The following is a 24,156-nucleotide window of genomic DNA, read 5'->3' as shown; positions in this document are numbered from 1 at the left end:
TCCGTCACATACAACCACTTGAGCCTTCTAATAATTATAGCTATTCGCCACATGCAGTGCTACAGCATTTGAAAGCATTAGATCTAGCTGATAGAAGTGCTGATAGTGCTGAATGGGCTATGATTAGAAATAATTACAGCAGTAAGAGGTACATATCCGAGTTGAGCACCGCTGGTGGTGAGGGCTTATGTCTTCTGTGTCCACTCTCATGTCCTTCTACTTAGAGGCTTTCAAGCCGTCACTCTTCTCCGGCTCAGTCAGTGTGTCAACCCCCCCCCCTACCCCCCCCCCCCCCAACCTTCGAGGCAATGGCCAGAGGGAACATTTCAGCCTAAATTGGTGCCTTAATAACAATATCTCTGCACATTTGGCACCCGGTATAACGATGAGAGGAAAGGAATAACACAACAACAGCAATTTAACTGCTGTCTAAATGACAGGTGCGGAAATAAATACTGTGTCATGATTGCTAGGGAGAAAGTGAAAAACTAGAGAGATCTATGTGTTCTAGATGGAGATTTCCATTAGCACTAGAGGACCGAACGTTGACCGCTCCTGGGCTGTCGAGTTTCTACGAACATCTGATTGGATCACTCGAGTATGAGTGGGGCGATATGCTCGCTCATTAGCATTCGCTGTGACCATCCCGCCACTAATGTTGTCTCTCTCCGTTTTAAATTGATGAGAGCAAGGCAGGCGTGTGGCTCAGATAAAACGGCTAGGTAAACATAACTCCATTAACCTGCCGCCACAACCCAGCGCTGTCGAACGGATAGTGAGGCCTGATTAATGAGCAGGCGCTCGCAGAGGAGCTCCTGTGTGCCGTTCTGCTCGTCTCGCCTTCCTCTCGGGGAGCACACCGTCTCCATGTCTTCTTTCTCTTGCTGATATGGACTGTGCTGCAAACCCAAATCGTATCATTTGCTCGAAATGGCTGCAGCAGCTGACCCAGCATGGATTTCACCTTCCACCATCGATTACAGCGCTCTCTTCAGGGGCAATTGATCAACCCGTTATCTAGTTTCACAAAGCCGTCAAATTAAAACCTGCTCCTCTATTGAATTAAGAGGTGCACTCTCCCTTATCCTAGGGGTCTGTGAGTTTGAGCTGTTTTGTGATGTATTTAGTCCAGATCTTTATCAGGGCAGAAGCAGACACTGCAAGGTGCTCAGTACATTGTGTCTGTGGACCTGTTTGCATACTCTTTGCAGATGTTGTGTAATTTATTCTCAATAAGGCTAAGGTAGAGGCTTGGCAACAGCCCTGCTGTCCTCTTTTTAATTTAGTTTTTGTTCATACATTTAAATAAAAGACCTAATAGCTTTCAATTAGAATGTGCATTATTCCTTTACGAGCACCCTCATAATTACCTTTCCTGAGTTACTCTCATAATGCAGGCTTCATCTATCAGTATTAGTGTGTATATAACACCTTTTAAAGCCGCTGTCATTATGTATTTTCTTTATTAGCTTCTTGCTGTTATCTACAGTGGAGTGGTGCTTGAAAGTTTGAATTTTCTGTATTTCTGCATAAATATGACCTAAAATATCATCAGATTTTCACACAAGTCCTAAAAGTAGACAAAGAGAACCGAGTTAATCAAATGAGACAAAAATATTTTACTTGGTCGTGTATTCAGTAACGTCCATCTTGTCGCTCATACAGATGAGAAGGAAATACTAAACAGCATCAGTCTGGATTTCAAATCCTCTCTTCATGTTGCAGAGCACTCGGTTTTTGGAAGCTCTGTGACACCACCTGTCAACTTCTGAACAACCCCACACTGATCCTTACCCTGGCGGTTTTGCTCCAACTCACACCGCCTGTTCCTGCTGTTGTCACCAGTGTGAGTCACACACAGTATGCAAATGCTGGAGAATTTCCCACCATTCAGTAGAACTGCTGAAGCTCCTCATATGATTAAAACAGAAATCCAGACAGCAGGACACGTGCCGGTTTTTACTCGCTCACCTTGAGTGTGAAAGGATGAAAAGTTTTCAATCAATGGGAAGGCAATCAGGTGTGAGTAAGCACCCTGTTTTATTTAAAGAACAGGGATTTATCAGAGTCTGATCTTGTTTGTGGAAGTTTATGATGGTATGGGGGGGAAAAAAAGGAGATTTTTTTCTGGATGTTGATACTCATCAGGCTGGAAAAGGTTACAAAGCCATCTCTGAAGAGTTTGGACTCCACCCATCCACAGTCAGACAGATTGTGTACAAATTGAGGAAATTCAAGACCATTGTCAAGAATTACAGTTAGGAATATTTATTAGCGTATAAGCTACATGCTTTATCCCAACCATGCTCATTTGGCCCCCCCTTTTGTTTTTTTTGTTTTTTGTTTTTTTTTGCGCTTTGTCTAAGTCAGTCCCTCCATGATTGTGAGATTTTGCAATCGCAGAAATTAACGCAAAATCAAGGAAGCTGCAATATTCACAGGTGCTTGAAATTTGTCAAAATTACCACAGATTTTCCACAGATTTGGGCCAAGACGTGTCATGTGACATCATCACAGCGCGCATTCAGCCAAAGCCCCCTTCGATTCACGTGCGTCAAACATGAGTACAGCTAAAAGTCTCATTTACCAACAGACGTCACTGTGAAAGACCTTGAAAAACACGTTATTTTGTGTGAAATTGCAGTTTCGCCTATTCGAGTATCTTTAAAAGTTGCATCGCAAATTTTTTAAAAAGCAAAATTTTTGCAATTTTTGTCCGTAAGAAGTGACCACAATCATCTAGGTCGGTAGTTTTAATCGTTTTCTTTATTATCTGCTGGTAGAATCCCTGTTCTGTCCGACTCTCGTTTTAGTTTTTGTTGGGGTTTAAGTCTGAGATGAAGTATGTAATGAAATGGGAGAAGTTAAAAGCTCACTGCAGCATTAATAAAAGCTCCTTTTAAACCTAAGCTTATTGTACACTTTGATTGTATACTATGAGTAATTATATTGTAAAAATTGAACGATCTGTTGAACAATACAGACAATTTGCACAGTATAATTTACCTATTCACAGTGAGAAAGCACCGAAATAATGCTTTGTGCTGCAGTGAATGAGTCGCCGCCAGTGTGAACTGAAAAGCCTGACCAACACAATAAATAAAGATAACGGCTCAGTTTCTAGATTCATTTTCATGGTTCAGCAATGGACTCTGATATAAAATGTATTTAAAGGAGTTTTACTCAACACTCAATGCCGAAATCCGAGATCTGCTCACTACGTTCAGGAAAACAAAAATAAGATTATAAAAACTATAAAAGTGGTAAATGTAATAATAAAAAAAGCGACAGTGTTTATGAGTTCAGAAACCGTGGCTGTATGTCTGCAGATTTGCAAGGTTATGCCACTAGCACTATCATGGGACAAACTACAGTAGATTTAAAAATCCCCACTGTTTCCTCTGGTTTCTCATTTACAGCTTGCTGGTAAACCCTCTCACTATTACCTGACCTCGAAAACTATATGTATTTTCTGTGATCTCTCTCACTAGTCTGAGCGTGTTTGTGAGATAGATGCATTTTGACAGCGTGGTAATAAAATAAGCCATGCCCCTCGTAGTACATGTAGACGACATGGTGCATCACTCGTGGCTAATGCCCTACTTTTTTTTTTCTAAAATATGCTAGTAATGGAACCTTAGGGGTTTTTTTTTTATACAAAATGATCAGTGTAATGCAGTAAAAAATTATGTTTGAAATCTTTTTATGAAATAAAAAGTTTTTTTTCTTTCTTTCTTGAATCTACTGATGCTTTAGTGTCCCAAAGAATTTTTTTTTCATCCCACCCCGAGATTTTAATAGCCTTCTTTATTATCTATGCTGTTGCAGTTATGCTAGGTGTCTTTTTCATTTCGCTGGAAAAAAGAGATAAGGAATAAAGGCTTTCATCAGAGAAAAGTCTTTCATATGGAGCATATTCAATTATATCAGTCATCTGAATTTCATAAAATTCGATGCATCTGTAAATGATGGGCCTTTTAGTTTTGTCTGCATGGTGACCCTCTTCTCTCTCTCTCTCTCTCTCTCTCTGTGTGTGTGTGTGTGTGTGTGTGTGTGTGTGTGTGTGTGTGTGTGTGTGTTTCAGAGTTATCCTGGTTGAATTGGTGTCTTGCAGGCTCCTGCCTCTTCAGTCTGCTCCTCATTCTTTTCTTCAGGGAATCATATGACCGTCTCTATGTGGACGTCTTGGTATCAGTCTGAGTGGGCTGTTGTATCAGGAAAAAGACTGAACTCTGCTGGCACCTACTTGCACAAAGAAGACATGAAATGCATCATCGTTCTCTCATTTCAACGGGAAAGTTACATGTTTCGTGATAGCATCCTAAACAGGAAAAGATGGCAGCACCTTACCTATGATGGTAGTAGTGTTGGTGTTTTTGGGGGGGTTTTTTACATGTACTTGATATTTTGGTCATTGTAAATGTTTGTTTACTTGAACTAATGATGATGTGTTTGATGTATATTCATCACATGAGTGTTGATGTTCATAAGGGAGTTTAAGGCTGTCTCCTGCAAGGCCTGCAGTAATGAGACTTCCAGCCTTTTCCGGAGATATTTAATAGGACCTTTAGGGATAATTATAGTCATGCTCAATCATCTGGTGTCGAAAGACTTAGTAGTTTAGTGTTATTCATAACCATTACATAAACATTGGAGGAAGTAGTACTGTAAATGACCTGTGACAGTGCCCATCATGAAGTGGCCTACGTGCTAGTCTCTCCCTGCTCATTTTCCCTCTTCAGACCTTCTGATTATACAAATGATGATTCCTGCTTCTCGTTCACATCCAGTAGGGTTGAATCTGCCTCTCAGTTTCAAAGCCTGTGATTGGAGAAGGATCCTTATGTGTAGTTCAGTGGGAGGAACGGTCTAGAAGTTTCTTCCAAGTCTTTCTTTGAATCATGTCTCTTCTGTCCCAGAGCAGATTCACACATGTGCAGGAAGTGTCATCTCATGAGCATTTCATGAGCGTAAAGCTTTTGTTTTACAGCTGCTGTAAGCACAGTGTAGGCATCGACTGTACGGACATTCACGGAGTCTATTTTTTTTGTTTTGTTTTTTTGTTTTAGTGTTTATGAATTGTGTCATTGGTGCGTATAAAACCTCACATGTGCCGTGTAATTTATGCAGTAGGTGTGTTTTTTTTTATTATTATTATTATTATTTATTTGAGGTCTCCAAACACTAACACATGTTTAATGGATTATATGTCTGTTTAAGTACTTGACATTAGTCATGGCCATAAATGTAAGAAGGGATACTGTATTTTAAAAACAGACCTATGGCTAACATTGAATAATGCAGTATGAAGACTTATGATCGTTTTTTGCATAATGCTGACTTTCTTCCATCTTTAATGAGCATTTATGTATACTTTAGTGTAGTAGTTCATCTTATTAGTGATGTGAAGATTATAGCGGACAGGGTTTTAGACTCTTTATTGCCTGTGTAGTTGCAGGTCCACTCACTGCCTAGTCTTTTTTACTGTCTTTCTCACTATGAGCCCTTGTTTTGAGAAAGAACTTCAGGGGATTTGGGATTTTTTTTTCCTTTGCTTTCGGTAAGGTATAACGTGGTTCAATAAGTCCCAGGGCTTCAGATTAAATAGTGTCTCCAAAGAAGGCCAAAACACCAGAAAATCTTCAGAGAGACCCAGCTGATGGATCTGTGGATTTTTTGGGGGGCTTAAACAGGGCCTTAAAGCACTGTTTTACTCTTACAGCCATAGAAAGAAATTGTAGCTGACTACATGGTGGCCATTAGGTGAAATAACTTTTGTCTTTTGCCCTCGGACTGTTTTGAGGCATTCACAGAGTGGTACCACAGAGGATTATGGGAAGGCACAGCTCTGCACCTCTTTGCCTGGATGTGATTTTTTTTTGTGTGTCTTTTTATGTACTAAATGGATGTCTTAACCCACTGTGAAATGTTGCCTTAATTAACAGTGACCTGTGCAATTTTTTTCCCCTCTCTCTTCCCTGTACTTGTTTCTGAGCAGAACTGTATTTCAGACACACCCATTGTTCATGTACTGTTTCTCATTTTATTGTTAATCAGAGGGACTTTTAGGGATCAGGATGTTCTTGTCCTTGTCTTTGTTCCAGATTCTGTATATGTATGTGATTTTCAGCACCTTATTAAAAACATATTTTGAAAGAACAAGCCGTGTTTTCTCCTCTGTGGTATCGACACAGTGATGTATGCAGAAGGAAGTGTTTCGAGTTTGTCTCAGGCTGATGAGGGAAAAAGTTGTCTGATATAAGTAAAGCCCACAGGCTGCGCTCTCACTTCTAAAAATGACTCTCGGATCCCTGAAGTGAAACCTCGTAGTGAACATGTGAGCTCACTGTACTGAAGTCCGTATGAACTCTATGACCTTCTCCACCCACTACAGGATGGCGATATCAGGGATGACATCAGGATTGTGCTGTTAGCCCTGGAGACAGTGAGCGTGCTCAAATGCTCTGCATAATGTCCTGGGCACCATCCAGTAAAGCTGGGATTAATGTTAATGTGATCTTTTCCACTCCTATTCCTTCTCTAGGCACTTTTCTCATGAAAGCATATCAGCAGAAGATTAAGACTTTCTTTAGTTAATTATTATTATTATTATTATTAATGTTCAATTTGTGTACTGACCTTCTTCCATGTTTCAAAAAAGCTTGCAAATGACAAATATTTACCAAAAATATATAGTTACATTATATAAAATGACATGCTATACTTCATTAATGTACAGCTTCAAATTCAAGGCCTTGATGCTCACCTACAAGACCTTGTCAGGAACGGCACCCTCCTACCTCAACTCTCTCCTGAAGGCCTACATTCCCTCTCGCAATCTGCGATCGATTAGCGACCGACGCTTAGTAGTTCCCACTCAGCGTGGCTCAAGGTCCCTTTCCAGAACCTTCACACTAACTGTTCCTCAGTGGTGGAATGAACTTCCAATCTCAATCTGGACCGCAGAATCTCTCACCATCTTCAAAAAAACAGCTAAAGACCCACCTCTTCCGTGAACACCTAACTAACTCATAAAAAAAAAAAAAAACCTTAAATATATTTGCACTCTCCACCTCTACTCTGTGCACTTTGCTTCTTCTGGAACTCAATTAATGGATTTTGTATGGTAGCACTACTTGTATTGTTCTCTGCTAGATATTTGGCTTTGCTTGTACTTTTCTCATTTGTTAGTCGCTTTGGATAAAAGCGTCTGCTAAGTGAATAAATGTAAATGTAAATGTAGCTTCAAGGTGCACAGTTCAGTCAGGACTGCTACAGATTTTCTCCATGACTCTGTGGGTTTCCACCAATGTCAACACTTTCCAAAAAACATGTCAGTAGGTGGACTGGCTATTCTAAATCGCCCCTAGTTGTAAATATGTATGTATCCATGGTACTGGCATCCAATCCAGGGTGTATTCCCACCTCACGCCCAGTGTACCTGGGATAGGCCCCAGATTCAACATGACCCTGACACTATAAAGCGGTTCCTAAAGATGAATAAATGAATGAATCTCATAAACATAAAATATTTTCCACGTGTTAATGCGCATCACTAACAGGTTTAGGTGATAAACTAGAAACGATGTATACTGGAGTACTGGGACATACTGTGGGTAAGTTTACCTTATTGTTCATACTGGTAATACCAATGAAGACAAATCTACCAATGAACTCGGTGAAATAGGTTCTAGTAGCCGACATTCTCCAACATGCTGAGTAACACCTGTCTCTGTATATCTGTATCGTCACTGAGATATTTACTCAGTACATTAGATTGCACCCGCAATAACTGACTCTGCACAGGTTTGTGTGGCTGTAAAATAAATAAGCATGTGTTTAATGGTAATGGCAACCAATTGATCAGTATCTCAAAGGTGGAGAAGGGACTCACCAGGCAATGTACATGGCACACATTATAATGTCATTCTCAGCTCTGAAACTGTATTAAAGGGAGAAATAAAATCATAATAGTACTGCTATATAGCCTGCTCACTTTTATGGAAGTGTTATTGCCAGTCAAGTCTACCAACACACCATATATCTGTTTTCTCACAGTTCTAAAGCTGAAAAAAAGGGGAGCGGCTTGCCCTCATTGGTGAGTGTTGTGGTGCTACTTTTGTATGTCGACAGCCTGTCGTGAAGAAGATTATGTATTTAAAACAGGAATTTTCATTCAGCAATCAGTTTGGTAACATCCAGTTCTGCTGTTTGTTCCGACATGAATTGTATTGTCGAATGCCTTACACTGTTGATGCAAATTGGGGTCACTATCAGCCCGAGTGACATTTGCATACCCGTTAATTATTTTGCAGCTTCGAATGCGCCCACCGCTTTTTCCTTTTGTATTTGTGCCTGAATATTGACAGGATGTCTCAGAGTTCTTCCACTTCAGTTGTACACAAACCTGTACCAATTAAACGTATTACACTTGTTAAACTGTTCCTGGCAAATCTGAAGTGTAAGAGTCTTTAAATAAGGACCAGCATCAACCTGGTGGTTCGGTGTGACAGGCTGGTGTTCTGGACACTGATTAAAAAATGTATTGTAGATGGGTTTCTTGTCAAAAAAAAAAAAGGTCCTCCACTCATAACTTTTAACCTCCTTTATATTGTTAGCTTTGTGCATGCGGAAATCCATCTTCATTTCAGAGGTTTTCAGGAAGGTTAAATCCAGAGACTGAGCTGGTCACTGCAAAACTGATTTTGTGTTTGCATAACCATTCCCATGTTCATTTGGATGTATGAAGGCTCATCATCTTCATCACCTACTTGTGGCCAAGTCTGATCCCCTGTACTATTGGCAATCGAGTTTTGGGCTGAAATATCCTGGTACTTAGCAGAATTTATGATGCTATCAGTCTTCACAAGAGCCCCCTAACCACAAGCCACAAAACAGCTTCAATGATCCACTGGAATATTTTACAGGTATCAGGTGCTTTTCCTTCTGTGCAAAGTCCCTTTGGTCACCAAACATGCTAATACTGTGCATAAGCAAAGTGTTTTCTTAAAAGTGAATTTTTAATTATTGTGTTTATCCAAAAAAAAAAAAATGGGTGTCAATAATTCTAGGCTACAGCAGAGTATGCTCACATGCTCACAGAATCTAGCACATTCTTAGCATTGGCTCTGCCAATGTTCACATTCGTCTGATGCAGAAAGGGGTCTATCAGGCATCAGTTTTGGACTCACTTGTGCTTCACTAATGTGGAGAAACATGACCTAACCAAAGCAGCATGTCCTAGAGACTTAAAACAGTTATAAGATCCAGATGGATGAAAATGTCACAACCAGGAACATTGGCCTTGATCATTTGGTCATTCCATATGAATCACAGTAGACTTTCGTCTGTCATTCATCTTGCTGCTGTGGCAGGTTGGTAGAAAAAGCCTTGTAAGGGAAATCCTGTGCACTCTTCAGTTAATACATATTATATTTTGGAAGGATTTCACAAAGTTTATAGACTCTGCTGGTGCTCTGGGAGTATCTCCCCTCCTGCAAGTGCCTCTCTGACTCATCCGATATGAGCTCATGTTACTCTCTATGCGAGAGACCAAACGAGGAACGCTCTCTTTGATCCTTTGTGTCTTTTGTGTTTGGTGGTGAGTATGTATGCTAGTTTTGTTCGCTTGTAAATGTGATACAGAGGCTTGTAGAAATGGTGGAAATGGGTTTCGGGGTAGACTCAAGATGCATGCATTAGGAGCTGATAGGTCAAGAGATACTGCCTTTATCTGTGTTTGGTTATTAAAGTGGTACAATGGTGAAAGACAGCCTGGAGCTGTCAAGGCGACAGGAGTCACTGACTCCATTAACCTGTCCCTATAGACACCGGCTACCAAGCTGTGATGCACTTCTGCCAGAGCAGCTGCTGTAGACGCTGTCCTCAACCATGATGACGTCAAACACTCTGAGCCCGGTGCCACATTTGCCCTATGTAGACCAGTGGCTCTGCTTCACAGAGCTGAGTGTCTGTGAGAGTAGGTGGATGGATTGCTGTGAATGCGACACTGAGATGGACCACAAGCTGTGTTACTTCAACACCTCCTGCTTTACCTGCTTCATAAAGCATATGGAAACAGAGCTGATAACTCAGAGAAAGTGCATAAAGCAGGTGTAAAAGAAAAAATCCTGACTCCCAGCATCTGTTGTTGTCGATTCAGCTGAGGAAAGAGATGGAGAGAAGCAGGTCAGTGCTGCGTTGACTAGCGGCTTAGCCAGGCAGGTGGGCGTTTGTCATTGGCAAGCATTCAGTTGTTCTCCACTCCACTACATCGAGATAAATTTACAGCAGCCTCATAAATCTTTGCAGACCTCTTTGCACTGCAGCAAGGCCCTCCAGAGACCACATCTAATAATGTTAAATACCTATGTTTCAGCGCAGGGCTGACAGGTTGGCCCTCATAGTCAGTTTTTCCAAGACTAGCCATGTTAAAGTGCTCTTTGTGAGGGAGCAGGCAGAGTGATGAAGAGTCTATCACTGAGTGTTCTTTCACTTGAACAAGAGCATTTTGTTCAGGCTGCTGTGGTGCACTGTCCTGGACCCAGGAACAGGTTTACCTTCAGCTCAGTGGTACACAAACTCCTGAGAGGTCGACTGACATTACAGCTGCAACAACTAGTCGATAAAAATCGTATGAAAATCGTTGTCAACGAATCTCATTATCGATTAGTCGGTCTGTGCACGGCGCGGAGGAGCTTTACTCCCTGCGTTATTTCTGTTCTGAAAACATGCATCAGAGATTAAATACAAAAGTTGTGTCCCAGAGTACTATACACTTACACTGTGCACTGTGTACTCTACCATCTACTGTATGAATTTTAGAAAGGTAACATCGTCTTAAATGGAACATTAGCCGTTTTTACTAACCGGAAGTATAAGCCGATTCCTAGCCGATGGCACGTGAAGTTAAACGCACGTAATGCGACTCCGCTAGCTTTAGCAGATACCCAGAGTCAATGACAATGACTTTCTTCAGTTTACTGTTTATGTCAGCGTTACCTTTTATTCCCACTATGACCTCAGTCACCATCAGACAGAGGCATAATCGTCAAATGACTGAGGAAAAAAGTGTGTGACCTCCAAGTCCTCTAAGGCCGGGGGGCATTTTATATTAAATGCTGTGGAGAAGACTGTAACCTTGTGGGGCACGGAAGCATGACAGTGATGTATAAGCACAAACTTATATTTGGGCACACACTTGCGGTCTTGGCCACTTGACAGCGCGTGCACGCAACAGGAAGTAACGAGTTGTTCGAAGTCCAGAAATTACTTCCGCAAACATCTACGTCACAGTATGAACTATTAGCATAATCCCACCCAATGGCAGGCGTGAAGAAAGAAAGCGAGGCTTCAGTGAATTCAGGCGCCATGTCGTGGAGACGCTGTGTGTTTCGGTGCAAAAGAAAAACCCCTTTGTTTGACAATTCAAAAACGGATGAAATTAGAAATCAGTGGTCAGTGTTTATTTATAACGCTGTTCCTGAGCAGTACAGCCCAAACGATTGCTTGTGCACCTCACAATATACGGAGGACAGCTTCCTGAACCGGGCGAGTACATGGCAGGCTATACAAAAAATCTACCCCTGAAAAGTGGGGAGATTCCCACTTTGCTCAGACAATCTTGTGCATCTGAATCAGAACCTGTAAGTGTCTTATTATTTTATGAAGTATCTACTATTGACTGTTCAAATGTGGAGTTTTGTTCAGTTGTAGATCTCTGCTAACGTGCTAGCTAAATTTTGCATCAGTATTGTAAGTGTTTGTTTGTATGTCGGTGGTCTGACAGAGACGTTGATTGTAGCTGCTGTTGTGATTGTATCATGAAACAGTTTATATCAATCAAATCACAAGACTCTTAGCTTTCCAACGATCTATCACATGAGCATAGTTTTGCAACGAGAAGGCCCACGGGTGGGGCGTTGGAATTTACATCGTATCTTACATAAGGTAAGAGAGTTACAAAATAAAAACTTACCACTGAAACCTTCTGCTCAAGTCGGGTTTGCAAAGTCGGTTCCGCTTGATCAAACTGATACGGTAAAACCGACGACATGTTGCTTAGGAGCTTAGAATTGTTTTGGAAGCCTTGGAGGCTGAAGCTAACCCAAGGGGCGTTACATTTCCGACATACGCTTGAGATTTTTGTCCAATCACAACGCAACGGGTCAGCTAGCCAATCAGAGCACTCTGGGCTTTTCAGAAAGAGGGGCTTTGGAGAAATCGGAGCGTTTCATGCAGCCTGGGAATAGAGGTAGTGCAATAATGGACAGTATGTGACTTTTTTAATCATTAAAGCATGTTAACCTATTCTATTACACCCAATAAACTAAATAATTAACATTTAAAAATGTTTATGAATCATGATATGACCCCTTTAATACATACTAAAATATGGCTTCAGAGCACTTTTTGAGGCTAAGAGTTAAGAAGCTAAATTCCCCTCGTCCTTTACCTCTGCCACAATCTCAATCACAAAGTCCTTTGATGATGTAATGGATTTTTGTGTGAAATATAAATAAATAATAATATGCAAGTATTGTAATCAATACTAATTAATTAATTGATTAATCCACATACACTACCGGTCAAAAATTTAGAAACACTCATGCTTTATTTATTTTATTTTTTCCCACATTTTAAAATAATAATAAAATCATCAAAACTCTGGAATAACACAAATGGAACTATGGGAATTATGTTGTGATAAAAAATCCAAAATAAATCTAAATAATTTAATATTTTAGCATCTTCAGAGTAGACGCCCTTTTTACCTAGAATTTCCAGAAATGTATTCTTGGCATTTTCTCAACCAATTTCCTGAGGAATTTCCCTGAGATGCTTTTTAAACAGTATTAAAGGAGTTCCCACCGATGCTGGACTTTGTCCGCATGGTGACTCTCTCTCTCTCTCTCTCGCTCTTTCTCTCTCTTTTATATATATATATATATATATATATATATATATATATATATATATATATATATATATACACACATATATATATATATATATATATATATATATACACACATATATATATATATATATATATATATATATACACACATATATATATATATATATATATATATATATATATATATATATATATATATATATATATATATATATATATACACACATATATATAGATAGATAGATGGATAGATAGATAGATACAGCTATATCTTAAACAATAAAGACAATTTTTCACAGCCTTCTTTGCTCATATATATATATATATATATATATATATATATATATATATAAAATTTGTTTATTTACTGGCACCCTTGGTAAATATGAGTAAAGAAGGCTGAGAAAAATTGTCTTTATTGTTTAACCTTTTGATAAAAAAAAAAATCACAAAAATACTCTGCTCTCAGGGATATCAAACAATTGCAAACACAACACAGGTTTATAAAAAATATATTTGTTAAATATAGGTGTGCAACAATTATTGGCACCCTTTTAGTCAATAATTTGTGCTACCTTCCTTTGCCAAGATAACAGCTCTGAGTCTTCTCCTATAATGCCTGATGAGGTTGGAGAATACATGGCAAGGGATCTGAGACCATTCCTCCACACAGAATCTCTCCAGCTCCTTCACATTTCGAGATCCACACTGGTGGTCTCTATATATGGGCAACCAATTAATGTAATGTAACGACATACTATTAAACCCTAAAACCATCTGCTCAATAAGAGAATTGAGTTTGTGTATCAGTATTCAATTCACCTACAAAAACACTGGTTTTCTGACACGATTCCAGAATTAAAAAGGGGTACAGATGGATTTTATTGTGATCTACAGCCATGCCGTGTGCTGCTTAATAACCTTACATGGAAAGAAATTAGAATTTTAGAGCTTGACTACATCTACAGGATCTTTCATGCTGAATGCAGCCAGGTTTTTAAAATGTGTTATGAAAACCAGATGGAATAATTCTTTCAGTTAATGGGTTAAACTACATTATTTTTATTTAGCATTTTTTATACTACATAATTTGTAATAGCGTGGGTGGGTTAAACCACCTGCCATTGTTTCAAATGACCAACCATGAGCAGTTTCCCTAATGCCAGGTCTTTGAGGTATTCTGGAAACTTTGTAGTACTGTATGTGTTTCAACAGATATTATTTCCTGAGAATTTGTCGTGGAACAGAAGAGTATTGAGTTTATTTTCTAGCAAAAGTTTTAAAATACCTTCATAACCAAATTATTATGTATCACAACAAATATAGCTAACAGTGATTTACAGCTCATTTGATCAAGACCCACCTCTCACAGTAGACTCGCTTTACCTTACAAGTGCATTTGTCACGTTCCAATATGGAGGACACACATCACAGTAACTAGTAGCAGCAAATAATGCAACACCTACTACTGAGCTCATTTACACTGTGTTCACACAGGCAGCAATGATAAAAGCAGATGGTTTATATCAACATAAATACTACATACAGTATAATCCCCCCACTGTCCTGATAATTAAACGTGTTTTAAGTTTTCATGGCTGTGCAATTATCATTTTAAACCAATATAATGGTGAAACAGCAATATAAAATCATGTGCTGAACAAATCAGTCCAAATCATTCTGCCATATTGGGGCCCACATCCTGATTTGATCTCAATCATCATCAAAATCACTACAAGTCTGAGCATTATGGCATGGAAAATAACTCCGCTGTAATACATCTGAAATCTCAAGATTAAGGAAAAGAGCCGAAGATACTGCAGCCATGAGTAAACATGTTGCCTCTCATGGTCTTGGCATCGGTTAGAAATAGCAACAAACACTGCAATCCTCGTTAATCATTTTAATAGTTCTAAACGGTGTTTTGTCAGCACTTTGTAATACTCAGTATGTCAGGAAGGGATCCCAAGTGAAATCTTTGGCCTTTCAGATTTCAGAAATTGAGTTTTGACGTTGACAATTAATCACTTTTTTGTTTTTTTGTGTGTGCAAATGTTGCAATGCAAAATGTCTTGTTCGGCATGCGTGATGTCAGTGCCATTTACCTTGGTTTAATATAAGGATTGCAAGAGCCTCTGCAGTCAGGCAGAGAAATGGACCATAGAAAGTGTATCATTTTCTTGCATTTATGTGTTGTCTGCTATCGTTTATGATCTCACAGTACCTACTGTTGTCTGTCCAAGTGTAGGTCATTATTATATTTATGTGGATCAAACGAGAAAAATAAAAGACACATCAATACCTCACTAAGCAAATATAATCTACGATGATCCAAAAATGAGTTCTTGTAAAGCGCTGATTTTTATCCATTTTTTTTCTGGGTCAAGCTGTACAAATGGAGGTGCCTTTTAGTTCCAAATTCATTGCACAGTGTAGTCATTTAACATCATTTGGCCTCCTCTTGCTTTCATTAATGGGAATAGTGCTGGAAAAAGCCCACTATATCACTGCCCAGTCTCTGCCTCACACCCATTTCTCCCTGTCATAGACCCGTAGCCAATAACAGGATTAGCCCTCCTCCACATGCTAATGAGAACGAACTGTGCAGATGCTTTTCATTTCAGCGGAGTGTAACCTATTTCACTGACCTTGAGATAAATTGTTATAAAGTTATTTTCACAGTTGGACGTTCAATGTTTTTGCATCGAAATGCCGATATGGTCAAGCTTTGTGTAAATAGATGTTAACTGAACAATTATGGAAGGAGTCTCCAGTGTCAGAGCTTTAGAACAGTCAAGGGTAAAGCTATTTCTTCAAGTTTTCTGCCATAGGGATCATACCGTCTCACCAAACAGCACTCATCATCATAATAATAAGAAAACGGGTATTGTATAACGTTTACAGTTATGCGACTGTGCAAACATTATCTGTGCTTAAGCTGTACGGTAAGATGAGAATGTCAGTAAATCATTAGGGTAAGTAAAAGAATACACTTGTGTTGTGGATGTTGTAAGATACTGATGAGAGCCAGGTAGGCTTGGGAATGTGACAGCTTAGCCTAGTAACACGGATTACCAGGGGTATAACCTCGGTGTCCTGGCGAAATTCCCCCATTGACCCTTCTCTATCATGGTCCCCTAATAATCTCCATCTCTGAATTTGCTACATCATTCTCTCCTCTCCACTAATAGCTGGTGCGTGGTGGGCGTTCTGGAGTACTATGGCTGCCGCCGCATCATCCAGGTGGATGCTACACACTGCTGGTGATTGAGGAGATTTCCCCCATACATTGTAAAGCACTCTGAGTGTCTAGAAAAGGACTATATAACTGTAACTGCAGCACGATCATGGCTACAGTAAAAGTGAAAAGGCATGTGCTGATTATAAGATTTATTTCATACTAGATCATAGTTACATTCCACTCTAAAAAAAGATTCTTCCTCATGAATTAGTTTACTTCACAGCAATCAAACCTGGTTAGTGTGACGAAAGTAATTTCCAGATATCTGTTACATTATAACCCTGTTATTTCTCTTCCTCAGAAGTGTAATATGGTCCTAATTGAAATCATTCCCGCCTCGGATATATGAAACTCTATAAACCCCTGGTTTTAAATATGCTCACATGTTTCTTGTCATCTCTCTCTCTCTCTCTCTCTCTCTCTCTCTCTCTGTGGAATCCTAAAATCAAAAGATTATCAGTTTTGTTTGCAGACATCACAAAGCAAGCAAGAGCATAATGCTGATCAGATGCTTTCCATTACATACACACAGTTTACAAGAGACCTCAAGAAGACAGAGGATCGAAAGTAATTACAAAAAAGAGCTGGATCATGCTACAAGCCATGGACAAGAGCTCCTGTGGCAAAGGATCTGTAACTTGTTATGATTGATCCTCCATGGTCAAAGTGATACATCAGACATCTCATCAGCTAGAATTAGAAAAGCTGGATTAAATTTGAAGTTTGTTCCTCTTAAGCCCCCTGTTTAAAAAAAAAAAAAATGTAATGGTGCGTGCTGTAACCAACATTACAACAACTGAAAAAACAGTTTGGAAAGAATCCATGGGAAAGAATCTCTGTCCTCAAACCTGATTTTGAAAAAGTCCGTGTATGACATCTGCGGCGTTTATAACAGAAATGTTAATAAGAATGGCCAAGTAATCAGAACATGTTAGGGAATATTTATATCACATCCACATGAGCTTCATTTATCAATCTTTAGTAAAGTTGCATGTAAAGCCAAACCGAACAAAAACATTCAAGCCCGTTTGTTGGTAAACGCTGTAAATTACCACGCGCATTCATGGCACAGTTAGCATCTTAGCCATTGCAACACGTCGGTTAACTCTTCCTCTTGTATTACGGCGACATTTCTTTTTTTCCGAATTGTACCTTTAGTCTTATTTGTCTTCACTTTATGGATTTGTTTTGGGTAAAATGAATATGGGATTAATATGAAACAATACAGCTTCACAAAACTTTCATTGCCATTGTACATGTAATTGAAATGAATAGCTGCTTAAACTTGATAACCGAATCAATATACAGTGTCAAATTGCATGCCATACCATTTGAGGTTCACATTAATGTCTCATTATATGTCAATTTAGAAGAACAAGCCTTTATTTGAAACATATAAAAATTATTATTACTTCTTTGCACATCCCAGGTTGTTAGGAAGTTGGGGTCAGAGCACAGGATCAGCCCTGGAGCCCCTGGAGCAGATAAGGTTAAGGTCCTTAGTCAAGGGTCCAACAGTGGAAGCCTGGCAGTGTTGGGGATTGACCCCCTGAGCTGCTGAGCATTAATACCCAAGAGCCTTTAACCACTGAGCCACCAATGCCCTAATCAGTAATCAGCACAAACTCTGCCTGATTCAATGAACTTTATTTGTCATGAATGCCACATTTCTCATGTAAATGCTCCTGTGAAGATTTTAGCAATAAATTTGTTCACATCCAAATTTAATCGGTGAGGCCCAATGCTACCAGTTACCTGTGATAACGATGAAACATCAATGAAACTTAACACGTTAAAGTTCTTGTTGCTGTAAACGACATAGCTTCATCACCTTAATCTAGTCATAACACTACATATATTTTTGTACTAGATAACTGTACACTGTTTCAGCTTCGGATCTGGCCATGTATCGTGCAAACAATAGCTACAATAAACAATCACTAGATATAACGTACACGCCATCCACACGATGATTCCTAGAGTCCAACAGTGGAGAATGTTCCAGAATGGGGGGACAGATAATAAAACAGCATCTATTCTGTGTTGACGTGGGCTCGGGGTGGAAGAAACTCCAGCTTTACTAAATGACTCTAAGTTTTCACTGAGTGTCTCTGTTCTCCCTCTCTCCAGCTCTATGAGCCTCAGCGACTCGCTCTCAGACATGGCTCTGCCCTGGCACTAGGCCAGCTTGGCCCCTCGGGGAGGACGCCACCGGTGATCCGTCATTGCCAGTCCGTCAGCAGATAGTGTCTGATTGATGCAGCTTTATGCTCATCAATAAAACCCACTTTCAGCATTTCTCAGTGATTGTAGAAGAGCAAGCTGAGCATCCTGGTCCAGATTCGTCAGCCAGGCACACAGCTGTCTGCAGACAGACACAGTAGGGATCACTCCTCTCTGCTGCCTTTAATCTCATCCGAGTCTATTGACTGAATGTGGTATCAGCTTTCACAAAATCTTTCATGCATCTGTCAGTCTTTATTAACCTTGTGTCTACATAGACTCGAAAACCATGCCTTCGGTCTCATCAATTCTGTCCCAGTCAGAGAAATGACACTGTCTCACATTAATAACAAACTGAGAAAGATCAACGCAAGTAGACATCCTGATTAATTCCCGTCTGATTTCACTCTTTTCTCGAGCGAGCTGTATTTTCATTTTCACTCTCCTCAGTGGAAATAAGAGACAAATGAGTCACCCTATGGCTTAGTGGTTAGCATGTTTGCCTCACACCTCCAGGGTTGGGGGTTCGATTCCCACCGTGGCCCTGTGTGTGCGGAGTTTGCATGTTCTCCCCAGGGGTTTCCTCCGGTTTCCTCCCCCAGTCCGAAGACATGCATGGTAGGCTGATTGGCATGCCCAAAAGTGTCCGTAGTGTATGAGTGTGTATGTGATTGTGCCCTGCGATGGATTGGCACCCTGTTCAGGGTGTACCCCGCCTTGTGCCCGATGCTCTGTGGGATAGACTCCAGGTTTCCCTGTGACCCTGAAAAGGATAAGCGGTATAGAAGATGGATGGATGGATGGATGAGTCACCCTACGTACCAGGATGATCCGAACACCTCAGTCATGTTTTTCTAAAGGGTCTCTGCGAAAATGAACATTTTTCCAGGCCGGAACGTTGCATGGACAGTTGTTTGATGTATATGCGTTGGTGATTCATATTAGGAACGAATAATGTACATTTCTTTATAAAATTCCACACAAACAGTTTCATGATGTAAAAGATTCTTTGAATTTGACACTGAATTATATAAATGCCTACAAACACCTTTGTCACTGATTAAGGGCAGGTTTGGTTCTTTTTTTTTTTTATCACTGCCACTATTGCTGTCATATACAATCTTAAAAATATTAATAGGACTGACTCTGAATTGCAGCGGAATAGGTTTAAAGGGTAGCATGGTCATGCAGTTGGTAGCATTGCTGCCTGACAGTTCCAGGGCTCCCAATTCAATCCGGAGCTTGACTTGTTGTCTGTGTGGTGTTTTTAAATGTTCTCCCTGTCCATACGCATTTCCTCGAAGTTCTCCAGATTTTTCATGTGGATTAGCTATACTAAATTGCCGTAAGGTATGAATGAATGTGCAAATGTGTATGTGAACATGGGTTCAGGGTTTGTGCAAATCAATGCCTAATAAGGGGGGGGGGGGCTGTGCAGTGATGGCTTGGCGGTTAAGGCTGTGGATTACTGATCGTAAGGCCCTTGAGCAAGGCCCTTAACCCTCTCTGCTCCAGGGGCGCTGTATCATGGCTGACCCTGCGCTCTGACCCCAACTTCCTGACATGCTGGGGTATGTGAAGAAAAGAATTTCACAATGTATCCGTGATTAATAAAGACTCATTATATAATATCTGTCCCGACCAACAATGGAATAGACATATGAAAGCGGAAAGTCTTAAGGATGATGTCTACCAACTACAGATGGGTGCAAATCCTGACAGGCATTTATTCTTTTCGAGGGCTCCTTTGTCACTTGGGGAATATGGCAGATCTGCAAGTTTTGTCAGCACTGAAGTCTGATATCCTTCAACCCAGCCAGCCAAGCAAATCCCTGCACAAACAAACGGAAGCGTGCGATACCCAGGCTACAGAAACACAAATCACAGATCCTGTGCCAGGATGAAAACGCTTTTCTTTTCACAGTCGGAAAGAGAACGGAATGGCCCAGTTTGGCAGTGTTTAGGAATGCGATGAAAAGGATGAGTTAGCAGCAGTCCGTTTAAGTCATCATCATGGTTTATTATCATTTACAATGTACAATATACAAAAATATAGAGTACCAAAAATTCACAGTGTCTAAAAGGCAGTGATTACAGTCTACATCACATATCTAACAGTACCAATGGGTCAGTTGCATAGAAGGGCACCAAGCCTTGTGGGGATGAAGCGTCTCATTTGGTCAGCTTTGCTCCTCACCTGTTAAAATCCAGAGGTCAGAGCGGGAGTAATAAGACCACACATTGGACAAATATGAGAAGCACATTTAGAATTTCATAATAGTTAGTGGGTGTCATATTCCTATATATATAAAATACGTTTTATATAATACAAGACCAATAATTTGTTCTTGTTAATCAGAACTGTACGCACCATGCCATGAATCTGATGCACTGCTGAGCCTCATAGTGTAGGCAGTAAATTGATATCACAGCGCACTCCAGGCCTTGTTATACAGCTGCAAATTAACACTTGATTTTTATAGAGCCATTTGGTAATATGACTCATGACATCAGTGTAGCACAATAACTCTTTCAATCTCTGCACAGCAGCATTGCATTGCATTGCATTCTCGTACAGTAAATACGCCATTTTGCAGCTGGATCGAATGCAATACCATAGTTGGAAGCAAGTTTAAGGTTGTAAAATGAAAATTAGTGCGCAAAAATGTTTGAAACTCCAAATATGATTCACCAAACTAGTAGGTTAGTGCCTGAATTAAACAGCAGGGTCACGTAGTAGATGTGAATGAAGTTTTAAATTGGATTTTACAAAGAATTGGAGGAGTTCTGGTTGACTGCCACAGAGCAGGAGCACTCGACTCATTGACAAGCTCCATCCCCACACCGTGCCTGTAGTTGGTATATACACAGATGCTGCACATACTATTTTACAACTATAAGGCTTGTAAAAAAAAGTGTTAGCTTTACAATATACATTTACATTACACTAACCTTTATGTGTCATAGTGGGGCATTACCTATATACAAATCAAGCACTCGTGCTTAGCTTAACTAAAGGTCACCACTGACAGCATTCCTTTGACGAGCATGATAAAAATAGCTTTGTTCTCGAATGCCCCTTAACAAGCTGAGTTTATTTTAAATAACATCGTACCCCAACAAGATTCTCCGTGTTCTTTTCCCTTTTTATTGTCGTTTTGTTCGTGTCGAACTGAAGAGTGCATGAGATACTGGATACAATGAAAGAGATATTAATAATGAAAGAATGTGCATTCCTGCTGCGTGATCTTCTTTAACACTGTTACGAATTTGAGCTTGGTCATTCCTTTTAAGACACATACACACATACAAAAGCTTGATGTATGTGTGCACAGTTATAATGGCAAATTATCACGGAGAAAATGTGCTAGATGTGATTAAATGAGGAAATATTTGAATCAGAGCTTGAAAAACACAATTATGAATCTCTCATAGTACATTAATGCTGTATAAATTAATGCCATATTTAAAAAATAACGATAATGATGGTTAATTCTCTAAAGCGTACAAAATAATACATCTAGATATAAGAAAATGACCAAAATCAGTATATCCCATCAAAGTGTGAATTCTTTAAATAAACCCTAATATCCATCTATCCTACTTCATTTCCAAACAATGCTCTTTAAAATAATATTTAAAAAAGTGCCAAGCTATCGTTTTTTCCTATAATGTTTCATATTTAAAATAAAATAAAAAAAAATTGTCCAAGCTTGTCGTATTTGATACAACCATCAAGGCAAACCAAGTATTCAGAAGTACGTGTTCATATGAGATCCGAGGTCCAACACGGCCGAGACTTGGGGCCGTCTTTAAAGCCCTGCGGAACCAGTTACAATCCTGTTGCTTCTTCTCCAAACTCTACTGAACAGTGGCACATTGGACTCCATCCTCTGCATTTTCTCATAGCTGGGATGCAGACTTATCAGTCATACTGCTTTTAGGTTCAGTGTTGTCCATGTAATCATATCAGCACGGCATGCCTCTTAACCCTGCATTACTTCTTCAGTTGTAGGTTGGTGAGTACTGGTTCTTGGGCCTTGTTACACAGACCTAGCAGGTTCTGTTAATTCCTTTCTGCAACCATATTTCCTTTTTGCTCCTCCCCTTGGTGCAATATTTGCCCGCGTGGAGATTTGAACCTGCCCATTCTGGAATGAACATAGGTTTTCTAGATTGGAGAGTGTGGAGTCAGCTTAAATAGAGGTCCCCCTTTCATTTAGTCAGAAAACCTTTTCAGTTAAAGATTATAGATATCTCGAGTTTCACAGAGATCGAGTTTTAAATAATTGACATCAGTGTAGCTACACAATTGTACACATTCCCAAGGAAGGAATACCATCTGAAACACCAATAGCTGTGATTTATATGACATGCTCATATCCTCCATGGCGGGAGCGTGAGGAGTCGTGCAAAATGATCCAGAAGAGCACCTATGCTCATCAGGTGCCAAGAATGCATGGGTGGAGCACATGGTAAGAAAAAAAAGCTCCAGACTGTCAGTATTCCCCATCACCATGGCAACATAGTTAAGGGGTGGGACAAGTGTCTCAGCTGGGGTTGTAGGTTCTGCAGGGTGAAGGGGACGAGTCAGGCCGATAGTCATATTTTCCCAGCGGTGTGGGGTAATAGGTGGTGGTGTAGACATTTGTCTGCTGGATTTGTGAAGGGAAGAAGTTGGTTCTTTCATCTGGTAGTAGGTTGTTCTTGTTTAGTGTCTATAGTGGAGAGAAAAAAGTGTCAGTAAGGAAAAAAGGACAAACAGTGTGAGAACTTTGTGCTGATATGCGAGACAGATAGGAAGGTTTTTCAGGTGCTGACACCCTACATGACCTCTAATGCCTGGGAGAAGACGACACTTCAGGGTCAGGAGTGTAAGCACAGTGTGCCTAATCCAGCTAGCACTATAAATATCGACAGCACCTCAGAATGATGTTCCCGGCTGAGGATCTGAATAATTCAAAAGCAATAGAGTAGCAGGTCATGGATGAAAGCAGAATATGAGCGTTCTGGGGTGCTCTTGAGAAATGCAATTTATGTCAACAGCTCTGAAGCACAGCATCTCGGTAATTGGGGGAGAAAAAGTGTGCAGTGCTCAGCGGTGATTGTAATGACTCAACCTCCCAGGTTGCCTGCAAGCTTCTGAACAACAATCGCAAACATAAGGTAAAATATAATAAATAGGAGAGTTTGTCAGAGTGTAGGACCTTGGTGTTGTGTGCTTAAAAACATCCCCAATTGCAACCGTACACACAAACAAGTACTTATCCCAGTGTCACAGATGACGGCAAGGAGAAAGCTGGATTTATTGCTGATATTATAGGAGTCACATCCGCACCTCTTGTGATGAACAGCTGTGGCTTCGTCTCACCTCTCTTAATCTCCGATTCTTCATTCTAATTATTGCATGTCTCTCACCGGATGTTGATCATCACATCGGTCATTACTTCTGATTCATTACTTCTGATTGTCCTTTCTGCATACAGACACATCTAGAAGCAAATGTCTAACATGTCCAGGGCAACTAAGATCACTTTACTCGAATCCTTGCCTCGACGGCTCATAATGAGCTTAGAGTGAGCAGAGAGTATAGAGCAGATCGATGGAAGTCATGGCAAAAGAGGTACACAGGTGTCAGAGCAAGGACAGGAGGTGGGGGAAAGTGAGCCGAGTCTGGCTAATTGGACGGGCTCGACAATCAGTCACAACCAGCTGTGGGAGTGCACCGGCCGGCTGCTGCTTAAACCGTCTAATGGAGCCCATTAACAAAGAC

The 24,156-nt window shown here is 40.1% G+C and overlaps 2 protein-coding genes across 4 annotated transcripts in view; one reads left to right on the top strand and one right to left on the bottom strand.

The window, feature by feature from the left end:
• Positions 1-6,162, top strand: part of slc49a4 (solute carrier family 49 member 4) — a 44,147-nt gene extending 37,985 nt beyond the window's left edge. The window contains exon 9 of the mRNA XM_053626583.1: positions 4,085-6,162. Coding sequence (XP_053482558.1) covers positions 4,085-4,200 — 116 coding nt within the window. The 3' untranslated portion in view covers positions 4,201-6,162. The remainder of the gene's footprint in view (positions 1-4,084) is intronic.
• A 14,181-nt stretch (positions 6,163-20,343) lies between these two features.
• Positions 20,344-24,156, bottom strand: part of sema5ba (sema domain, seven thrombospondin repeats (type 1 and type 1-like), transmembrane domain (TM) and short cytoplasmic domain, (semaphorin) 5Ba) — a 109,553-nt gene continuing 105,740 nt past the window's right edge. For all 3 annotated transcript variants that reach the window (XM_053626562.1, XM_053626561.1, XM_053626563.1), the window contains one exon: positions 20,344-23,101. In XM_053626562.1, the coding sequence (XP_053482537.1) occupies positions 22,934-23,101 (168 nt within the window). In that variant the 3' untranslated portion in view covers positions 20,344-22,933. The remainder of the gene's footprint in view (positions 23,102-24,156) is intronic.

This window comes from Ictalurus furcatus, chromosome 6 (assembly GCF_023375685.1).
Source record: "Ictalurus furcatus strain D&B chromosome 6, Billie_1.0, whole genome shotgun sequence".
NCBI classification, from domain to species: Eukaryota; Metazoa; Chordata; class Actinopteri; order Siluriformes; family Ictaluridae; genus Ictalurus; species Ictalurus furcatus.
The sequence above is the reverse complement of the archived record's forward strand: the minus strand, read 5'-3'. Positions and strand labels throughout refer to the sequence as shown.